At 38.8% G+C, this 11,532-nt stretch overlaps 1 protein-coding gene across 1 annotated transcript in view; it reads left to right on the top strand.

Moving 5' to 3' along the window:
- Nucleotides 1-5,937, top strand: part of LOC113461871 (protein DELETION OF SUV3 SUPPRESSOR 1(I)-like) — a 23,879-nt gene extending 17,942 nt beyond the window's left edge. The window contains exon 3 of the mRNA XM_039118940.1: nucleotides 5,675-5,937. Coding sequence (XP_038974868.1) covers nucleotides 5,675-5,805 — 131 coding nt within the window. The 3' untranslated portion in view covers nucleotides 5,806-5,937. The remainder of the gene's footprint in view (nucleotides 1-5,674) is intronic.
- The last annotated feature ends 5,595 nt before the right edge of the window (nucleotides 5,938-11,532 follow it).

Raw genomic sequence — 11,532 nt, 5'->3', positions numbered from 1 at the left:
AGTTTTATATGGAAGCTTTCTAAAAAAATTTAAAAGGAAAGGAAGAAGTAGTAACATGGAAGAGATTAGGGGCAAGTTAGAGAGAGACAGAATATATAAATTGGGGAGTGTTTGTGTTAAAAAAATTATGGGATTGAGTTGTTGAAATATGGGTGCAAGAGAGAGAGGTATTATGAACTGTGATGAGGTGTGCGGGTTGAAGTTTGTTGTGGAGTTTAGCTGAGATTTGACTCATTTTTTGCAGTGATTATATTAAAGAGTTTTTATATGACCAATTAATATTTCTTTAAAGGTCAGACCTCTGAGGCTCTCTTTTATGTATGTGCTATAGATATATGGGGCCATAACCAAGGACCTATTTTGGTTATAAAGTTTGATGTATCTTTTAATAGGTGAATCAGGCAGTGGATTGGGCTGCTTGGGAAGCACTCATTTATTAAAGCTGAAAATAAACTATGGGTATCTACATACCTGTGAGAGTTCACTAAATTGTAATCAGAGATATAGGTGCTGGTTTTAGGAGCTTGTAGTTAAATAAGCAGTAGCGGTTCCGACCCACACACAGACAGGGAAAAGAGTTAGCTATTAAACTTTCTTTTTGGAAGGCAGTTGATTGTTTTTCAAGAGGTGATGTTAGCCTTTCCAGGTTATTTGATTGTAATCTGAATTTTCTAAATGTAGCTTTCTGTTCCTTGATATTTTCTAGTAAAGACGTGTGAAGCATATTATCTCGACTATATTGAAAAATGACAGATTTAACATTAAAAAAATATTCTTTCTAGATTCTATCTATCTTTTTCTTTTATACCTAAATCATCCATCCATTTTTCTTAAAATGTGTAACTTATGCCTGAAAACTCTTCACTAAACCTGATTCCTAATAAGCAGTTCCACTTACCTAAAATACTTCTCTTGCCAACTAAAGTCCTATAATTAGAGTTGGAAGTGGGCTCGTTCCAGCCCAAGGCCCATTGGGGTGGGCTGACTTCTAATTGTGCTACAGGCTAGGCCTAAGTATTTTTGGATTGGGTTTGGGTTTACAATTAGGGCCCATATACATCTCTGGCTAGGCTCAGTAGTTATTTGGCCCGACTTGGGCTTGGCCTGAGCATGAACTAAATGAGGCTTGAGACACTAGGCTGAGCTCGTAGCACACAACCACAATACCAGGCTGAACTTGAACCAGGCCCGTAGTGCCATTCGCTTCCTCGGCATCCGACATACCAGAAGCACCTCTAAGTGAAGGCAGGGTCGACTACCCAGGGAAGAAAACCAGACTTGGAGGTCTGGGAGGAGGAGGGGGGGCTCTTTCGGGGGGGTGGGTGGGGGTGGACGGTAACTTGGTAGGGCCATGATTAACACATTAAGAGGGGAGCTGGAACCCTAATCCTAGGCGGGGAATGGTGCCGCCGCCCATGAGACTAAGAAGAGGAGAGGAGGGGAACTGAGGGGAATGAGGCGGACAAGATGACCCCTCTGTCCTTGTTTGTGTGTCTGTGTTTCTTTTCATTGCCTTTTGCCAGTGAGCCTAAGCCCAATTCAGTTTTGGGCCAGGCCCAAGCCTAGGCTCAAGTTGGGCTTGAGCTTGGATTTTTGAAAATTTTTGGGCCTAAGCCTAGCCCGAAGCCTGACAAAAAATTTGGGCCGGGTTCGGTAGGGGCGTGGCTTAGCTCTTTTCCAACCCTACCTATAATTGGCAATCCCTTTTGAATATGGAAAATCAATCTATTGAAAATATGGAAGGACTTTGGGTTGCTTTTGAATTTTGACCTAACAAAAATGTGGAAAATTTCTTCCAAATAAAATGTTGCTTGTTGGAAGTTAATTTTTTAAAACTATTTTTTAAAGAAGGAAACTTGATCTAATAAACATATGGAAAGATTGTGTTGTTTCTAAAAATGTGATGTGACTAGATTATGGAGTGATTTCTTCCAAATCAAATCCTATTTATTGCTGATTTTTTTTAAAATATAATATTCTTTTTTTTATTTTAATCATATATTTTTTATAATTTCTATGTGATCTAACTTTCAGATTTTATTCTATTTTCCCTCAATCTTGTAATATAATAATGGAAAGCGATATGATTGGGTCTATAGAGAGTTGAGGTGTAGTTACTATTGTATTGAAAACCCTTATGTGGATTTTTTTTTCAAACTTGGAGACTTGCAAGCAAGGTTCAAGGTATTGGTGCTAGTATTGGTACCTTGTACTCATATTTGTACCTTACCGATATGGTATGGACCAGTACACTATCGTATCATACATGGTAGAACTTTATGCCAGGATAGAGAAAATAGAGGTGAAAGACCACATATTAGTACAGTACGACTATAGAGGGTAAGGTTCGCCGTCTTGGTACTGGACCCTGTATCGGTGCTACACTAGCACATTGCCGGTATGGTACGGTATGAATTTTTTTTTGGCATACCGAGTGTCGGTATGCCACCTGTACTAGACATCAGTACCGAACCGATATGATACAGTACGCCTTGTACCACCCGGTTCGGGCCGGTAAAGTGAACCATGATGGAGGGTGTACCAATACCTTATTGAGACTGTCTAGTATGGCCAAATACGATATTTAAATCCTTGCCGATAAGGAGGCTTTCATGAGATAAAGAGCAAAAACCAATTTTAGTTAGCCATTAATGGGGATATATGAAGCTACAGAGATTGTTATACTCAATTAAACATTAGATGGGACTCTTGATTGCATTCAGTTTATCAGAAAGTATCTCTACTCTGTTTACATATATAATGTATGAATTGAATAGAACCAGTCAAGTTGATACATTTATTTTGGAAAGCAGACATGATATATTAATAGTTCTATTTCCAAGGCATCATCTCTATCCATATGACATTGCTGCCCTCCCATTAGCATACAAGATGGCACTATCTAGGCTATAGATATAATCATAATACAAAATTCAGTAAAATACTTGTCAATTCTGCATGAAACATATTTTCTTTAACTAATCATGAACATGCTTATCTTTTGTGCGAACATATAATCAAAGTCCAGAAATACCAACATCACACATCATATATTAGAGGGAGTATGTAGTCTAAATGGCACTGTTGTAGGAACCATCTAAAATTGTGACCATTGTCACATGTTTGATTTGATTTTTCTTAAGTTCAATAAACTTTGCCCATGACATGGATCATGGGCAGCACAATAGGCAATAATCTTGTTAGGGTGCTTTCTTGATTATTACAGACAATTTTATCCTCATTATGGCTACCTCTGGTGGGAGAATTGTTAATTTCATATTGCTGGAGTCTGAGTTTAGAACCAATGGCCATTAGGGGTTTCTCTGGATATGCAGTGTGCCAGTGTCTAAATAATCTTGTGGTTGGGATGCCTTAAGGTAAATGTGGTGTTGCTTAGACACTTGGCATGAATGCCAAGCATACAGGTGTCCCAAAATGTCCTGAGTCCTGACACTTCAACATCTATGTACATGTATATTATAAATATTTGGAAATGTGTTTTTCAATATATTAAAAGATACTACTGGACTAAATCAACTTGTTAATTTTAATGCTTGTAAACACTGTATTTTATGCTATACTACATTTATGGGTCCAGAGGACACTGCCAAAATTTTTTTACACCTTTGGGTTGACATAAGTAGGACTTAGGTTTCTGGATGGCCTGGCTGGCTCAATTGGCCTGAAAAAGTCTTCAGTTCGGGCTCATAAACTAGCCCAAGGATTTTGCTTGGGCTCATAAACTAGCCCAAGGATTTTGCTTGGGCTCGAAGAATTTGAAGCCTGAATTATTTCATCGCAGCTCTATTTCCATATTTTTAGAATATCCAACTAGGTCCTGTTCTAAGCTTCGCTCAGCCTGACTTAGGATGAATTCAGGTCTGTTTTTGGCCGGGACAGGCTTGGTGGTTTCAGCTTTATGGGAGGCATAAGCATATGTCAGCCTGCTGACATCCTGTTTACACCACTTAACAGGATGTTCCATTTTTGGGGAATCTAGGACTCCTGTTGTGTCTGAGTGGCTGGAACTGTTGGCACTCCATAAATCCTGCACATTGTACTATATATCCAGCGTTCATAAATTGATAATGAGCTACAATTTCAAGAACACGATTCATGATAAAACTTCCTCTTTAAAATAAAGGAGGTAATCACAAAAGTACATACAGTTTTAGTAATTTAAATCGCTACATTTCTAAGAAATTTCTTATTAATGTTACCAGAGATGGATTATTGGATCATCTGTCAGAGTCCTGTTTGTAACAAATTATTGGACCATTTGCTGACATCTATGGTTGCATCAAAATATTTTTGATTTCATCTGTTTGTGTTCTATCAAGAATGGATTTGGTTTGAGTTTTAGTTTCTGTTTTATAATATTGGGAGAATGTCTATTATGTTTCAGATCATTCATGAATGAGTGCTGATACACTCTCCAAATCTCATTCCCAAGTAGTTTAAACCACAATAAGATCTGATTCTTGCATGTGGGGGTGTCTAGTGAGGGTGAAAATTCCCCTTTGCCCTCTCATAACCAGTTTTCATGTTGGTTTTGACTATCTGGGGATACATTCATGGAGTGATGATGCAGTTGTACCAAATTTGTGAATGGCCAAGGTGATTTTTTACAACTTTTCCCTGCAACTAATTTCTGTTGACTACCACGGGCTGTAAGTTGTTATTCTTAAGAAGGAAACAATATAACTAGTTATTTTGGTGAACACCTGAAGCTGATGGAAACATGAAAATGATAAAAAAATATAGGTTTGGTGGATGAACTTCCTGAATTTTGAAGTCAGAAACTATTTCTTTGTGAACATCTGAATCTGATGCAAAGTGGAGCTCTATGGTTTTTGACATGATAAATTTGTGCTCCTTGTGATTGCACTAATGTGGACATGTCATCTCAGACCTTTACATTATGTACACTAAGTTTCACTAGATCTTGGCTCATGCCATGCATGTTAGAAAAAGATGGACGACCATGAACCCTCCATCAAATTAAAGATTATTTTCTATTCTTGTTTCTCCTTGGTAACACACACACACACACACACACACACACACACACACACACACACACACACACACACAGAGAGAGAGAGAGAGAGAGAGAGAGAGAGAGAGAGAGAGAGAGGCCAGCTCAACTGGACTTTGGGAATTTTGGTTTCTGGAGAATCTTTTTCTTTTTCTCTCTATATAGTTTCCTTCTTGGCTGAGTGCCCATGGGACAGCGGAACAACCGATGACCATCCAAGGAGAGATTGTTTTATATAGCATATGCACTTGTGCTTCTAAATTATTATCATTAAGATCAAGTTCTTTAAATTCCAATGTTTGTTATGTTCTTGATATACTTCAAAACATGACATCTACATGCCGTGATGAAAATTGACTGCTTTTTCTAGACCAGAAATGAAAATTACTGTTGTTGCTGCTGCCGCCGCTGCCGCTTCTAGACCAGAAATGGAAGTTGTTGTTATTCTTGTTGCTTCTCCTGTCGTCGTCGTTGTTGTTGTTATTGTTCTTGTTGCTGCGTTGGTGGTAGCGGTGGTGGTCAAATGCCTTAATAGCTAATGGCAGACTGCACCTATTTAGATCCAGCATTCCGCTAGTTTCTAAAAGGAGCTGGTTGAACCATGCGTTCTAATTTGTTCAGTTATGTATTTTGCAGAGTGGGATGACAAGGAAGGAGGTAAAGAAGCCTTGCAGCAGTGGGAGGATGATTGGGACGACGATGATACCAATGATGACTTCTCTCTGCAGCTGAGGAGGGAGCTGGAGAACAACTCAGAGAAGAGTTGAATTTTCTCTTCATGTACGGACGCTAGCAGACGTGAAATACATGGTGGTAAATTCGGATTCATATCATTAAAACATATTATACATCACAATTTTTAATATATAGCATGTTTCCATTCTGAAATTTTCATATCATTTTTGCTTTTGTATTTTATATGACTGAATATTCACCAAAAAAAAAGAAAAAGACTGAACCATGGGTGCAGGCTTGCACAGGTTTCAAGCACCTAGTTTGTTGCCCCGGTGGCACAAAATTGAGTGTTTGTGTAACAACAAATTCAGATGCAACAAACAGGGAGGATGCCCTATTGGTTCATCATGGCATCCAGGGATTATGATTGTTGGTAATACTATCTGGGGTGGGCTTGTTCGGTTTCAGACAAATTTAATTATAAGATTCAATAATGTTAAAAACTGAATTCAAAGAGGTGTTGGATAGTTCCAAAGATGTTAATAAGGATCTTCATATCAGGTTCATGTTACTTGGAAACCTGTAGAGAGCTCAAGGTCGCTTGTCAGTGGTTTTTCTCCTACCTCTGTTGACCAGTTGGCCTGCCCCTGGATGCAGTATGCCTGGCTGGTTCCGGTGAACTGCAGGGGCTGTCGGACAAGTATCCAGTGACTGCCCTGATCAATACCTTCCTTGATTTCTGTTAAGCACCCATGCGAGTCATAGGTATCGTATTGGACTGTCATGCAGGTTCCTGTGGTTCACTAGAACCTGTAAGGTGAACCATGTCCCCTTCGAAGTAACCCAACCAAATCATGTTAGGCTGAGGAATAGGTTCGCTTCGCTGCTGGCAAGTGCAACCCAAGATGAATGGTGATTGGGGCTGTTTGTGAGATTCGTAACACTGGTTACTTCAGCACTGCTTGAGGGTGTGCTTGCACTAGCGGCAAGGCAAACCGATTTCTTTTTGGCCAATGATACTACACACCAATTGCCTCTAAGCAGCTTGCTAGACTCAGTTTGGATCAAACTTGTTTATCTTAGAGATTGGGAGGGATGGATTCCTGCCCTTCTATTCTAAAGTTGACCGCAACTGGAATTGAACCCCCGCCCTCTTACCTAGGTGGCAAGGGTGATATCATCCGAGCAAGTGGTTGGTGCTTTTATCAGACATGTATTGAAATGAGATAAGTTTGCTGCATCCAACAACCTAATCAAACTTGGGTTTCGGGATGTTGCTCCACTCTAACGTGCTGGTAGTGGCTATACTCGTGTATCTATTTGATTTCTCTTTAATACAAATATTCTCGCTTGTAATATAACACGTGAAAGGACCGCGAAGTATATCAAGCGTAACGCCCCCCCTCCCCAAATGAGTCAATGCAATAACCAAGATACTTGATATGGCGGGAATTGAACCCATGATATCTAGCAAATATGGTGGGAATTAGACCCATGATATCTAGCAAACCTGAGCTCCGATACCATGTTGGCTAATCAACTGACAACAAAAAATTGAGCTAATAGGGGATGGGTCAATAATATATCTCAGGCTTAACACTCTCAATCGTATGTGGCGTGGATGATGCACATGGAGGCAAATCAAATTATGATATCATTTGATAAGGGGATAAATGGGGAGTTTGAGTCCCACTTGGAGAGGCTTGATAGACAAGTTGAAACCTAATTCAATTTTAAAAACTCAATCTATCTACTTTTCACTAATTGTTCTATGTGGGACTAAATTTCATGCATGATCCTTGTGAGTCAATTTAACTATCTCGAGTCCAATTTGTTATTGCTCGCCAATCAAGTTTCGTACCTAATTACTTTTTTCCCAAGACCTTACTCTCTAAGACCTAAGATACACAGCATCTCGTGTGTTACCGCTCTAGCCTATTAGTCTCATTTTTCAAGAGCCCTATTTTACCACACTATTAAATGAGTCCACTTGCTGCACTCACTTGGCATTCCATAGCCACCATAGCTTAGATCTACCATTTCTGATGTTAAGAGTTTTTCATAAGAGCTACCAATTTGAGTGCCTTTGTAGCTTCTCTAAGGGGTGTTAGCCATCAGCTCTAATATCATTTGATGTGAAGAAACATGACTAAATCATGTAGGACTAAACCTCAATCCATCTATCTCTCACTAATGATTCCATGTGGGACTTAACCTCACACATGATCCTTAACAAAGGCCTTGAAAATCTATTAATGTTTTCTATCAGTTGATTTGGACCAAACTACTATGGTGGCTAGGTTCCTTTTATGAAATAGTAGGGGCTTTTTATCTAACCCTAAATGGATTAGAGGGCTTGTTCCTTTCCTCTCTGAATCAAACTATAAGCAAAACCTTCTTTCTCCAAGTATATTGCCTACTCTATTTTCTTTCTCTAAGTATTTTATTAATAGGAGGAGGAAGAGACCTAGATCGTATAATGACATATCCATCACTATAAAATCTAGCGGTGGTGCCTCCTCCATCCATGCGAGATCTAGTGGCCTTGGCTCCAACCTTATGAGGTTGAGCAACCTCCCCTTCATTCTTGCTAGATTTGGATGGCATTGCCTCCTATGCCTTAGTTATCATGAGACCTTGCAATCCCTTCTCCATCCATGTGAGATCTAGCCACACTTCCATCTCTCTTATCGAAATCTGATCTCCTGCACCTCAATTTGCATGAAATTTTGTAGCTTGGATGGGCAAATAGAATGGATATGGTAAAATTTTAGTTTTTTGTCCGACCCAAAATGCTTGTGGGTGACGGGTTGGATATTGCGGATCAAGCACATTCAGGATATTGAAATTTACACTTTAAAAACTTATGAAAGAACAAAAAGAAAGAATATTAAATACAAGAATTATTGAAACACTTACATACTTGCTATTCAAAGCAGCTAGCTCACTTCCATCATAATTTAACAAATGACAACAAAGAATATACATAGAAATAACTTATTGAGATGAATATTAGAGGATTTTAATTATTTTCTGCCAAAAGTATAATTCCAGTAATGAAACTATCTCTACTGCAATCCTTCATCTATTTAAGCTACCTGAAAATGGTAGAGAGGACAAGATCTGCTCATCTTGAGCCATCCAAAGATACACTTCTAATGGTGCTTGTGAGTGTAGTTCAAAGCTGTGGCCTCGCTTCCCACCTCAAACTGCTTGAGACAAACCATGCAGGACTCCGACATCAATTTTGACTTGAACTTAATTTCCCAAGACCCTACTCTCTATGAGCCATTGTACACCTCACCTCATGTGTTACCGTCTAGACCATGAGTTCTATTTTTTGAGAGCCATATTTTACCACACTCTTACAAGAGTCCACTTGCTGCACTCTCTCGGCATACCATAGCCACCATGGCTCAGATCTACCATCTTTCAAGTTAGAGTTTTTCATAGGAGCTGACAATTTGAGGGGTGTCAGCCATCCGCTCTAATATCATTTGATATGAAGAAATAAGACTAAACCATGTAGGACTAAACCTCAATCTATTTACTTCTCACTAATGATTCCATGTGGGATTAAACCTCACACATGGTCCTCAACAAAGGCCTTGAAGTCTATTAATGTTTTCAACTGGATGATTTGGACCAAACTATATGGTGGCTAGATTCTTTTGATGAAATAGTAGGGGCTTTCTATCTAACCCTAAATGAATTGGAGGGCTCCTTCCTTTGCTCTCTAGATCAATTATAAGCAAAACCTTCTTTCTCCGAGTACATTGCCTACTCTGTTTCCTTCCCTCCAACCCTACCCTTGCTCCCTTCCCCACATCACAACTATAACTGATTAGTAGGAGGAAGAAGAGGCTTAGGTCGTACAATAACATATCTATCCCTACAAAATCTAGTGGTGATGCCTCCATCCTTGCGAGATCTAGTGGCCTTGGCTCTAACCTAGTAAGGTTGAGTAGCCTCACCCCCATCCTTACTAGATTTGGTTGTTGTTGCCTTCTTCCCCTCAAGTTTTGACCTCCCATGCCTTAGTTATCATGAGATGATAAGATCTTGCAACCTCTTCTCCATCCATGTGATATCTAGCCACACTTCCGTTCTTGTTGAAATCTGATCGCCTGCACCTCAATTTACATGCAATTTGGTAGCTTGGATGGGCAAATCGAACAGATTTGGTAAAATTCTAGTTTTTTGTCCAACCCACCAGCAAAATTCTGGTGGGTGACGGGTTGGACATTACGGATCAAGAAGGTTGAGGACATTAAAATTTATACTATAACAACTCACACAAAAATAAAAGAAAAAATATTAAGCAGTAGAACTATTAAAATACTTACATTCTTGATATTCAAAGGAGCCAGCTCACTTCCATCATAATTTAACAAATGACAACAAAGCATATGCATAGAAATAACTTATTGAGATGAATACTAGACAAGTTTAATTATTTTCTACTAAAAGCATAACTTTAGTAATGTAACCATCTCTGCCGCAATCTTTCATCGATTCAAGCTACCTGGAAACGGCATAGGGGACAAGATCTGCTCATCTTAAGCCATCCAAAGATACATTTCTTATGGAATTTGTGAGTGCAATTAAGCTCCGTGGCCTCGGTTCCCACCTCAAATTGCTCAAGACAAATTGCACAGGACTCGGACATCGATTTGGACTCGATCACAATTTTCTTCACCCTCCTCCTTGCAACAATCATCTGGTATTGTGGAACGAGAAAGTCCATAACACAAATGATGAACTTTCCGACCACAAGACCGACCGACAGGGATGCCACAGCGATGTGCACGTGGGGCAGATACTCTTTAATCACTTCCTCAAACACTTTGTCAGCCATTGCTCGTACCGCTCTCTCCATTTGCGTATCACTTCCACAGGCACTCTTCCTCGAATTGGAAGTTTTATCTGTCAAGAAGCAATGTACGAGTGGTATTGGGAATATGGCAGGGGAGAGAGAAAGGGGAGACGAGGATGGAGGTGAGAGAGAGAGAGACCGACAAATTCTAGTACCGCCCTTTATCTTTTTCTCTTTTCTATTTTCTTTTTGGTAAGAAATAATGCCCTCTAGCTTTTAGCTATTTTTCATTAACTTGAGTTCAACTTGAAACTAAATAAGCCGGCTTGCACCATAATTTGTATAGCAGCAAAATGAATCAAGCTTAAACTAGGCTTGGCTTGTTCTAATTGAGCATATTTAGTCACTTAAAAATTATAATGTAAAAATAAATTTTTATTGATAAATATTTAAAATGATACAATATACTAATTATTTGTTTAATTCTATTTCAAGCTTAACTAAGCCAAGTTTGAGCAAGCAAGCTTAGTTCTAGCTTGATTCGTTTAGTAATTAAGTAGAGTTAAAAAATTGTAGGAAAAAACAAAACATGGTGTCTTTTGCCCTAGCATGCATATAATAAATTACACGTGGCTTCTCCATTACTTCTAAAGTAGCCATTGTAAAAGATGTAACTGATAAATCAAGAAAAATCTTTGTTCCGACGCAAACGAGAAACAACATGTGGCTTCCTCTTTCGCTCTGATGCAACCACGTATCTCATTATGTTCGTTCACATAAAAACTATCTTTTCTTTCTTTTCCTTTTTCTTTAGAGAAAAACTGCAATATGCTCTAGATTTGGAAGAAGAAAATGGAAAGCCTTTTGATGGAAAAGATAATTGAAATTATTAAGCTAATTTTAGTGTATTAAGAGAAGGTTTCATTTGAATATGCTTCTACATAATTTACTACTTTATTATATTTTCTTCCTTGAGTTATTAGATTATAAACAAAGTAATTTT

This window comes from Phoenix dactylifera, unplaced genomic scaffold (genome assembly GCF_009389715.1).
Source record: "Phoenix dactylifera cultivar Barhee BC4 unplaced genomic scaffold, palm_55x_up_171113_PBpolish2nd_filt_p 000451F, whole genome shotgun sequence".
In the NCBI taxonomy this organism is placed as follows: domain Eukaryota; kingdom Viridiplantae; phylum Streptophyta; class Magnoliopsida; order Arecales; family Arecaceae; genus Phoenix; species Phoenix dactylifera.
This window is presented reverse-complemented; position numbering and strand designations above follow the sequence as displayed.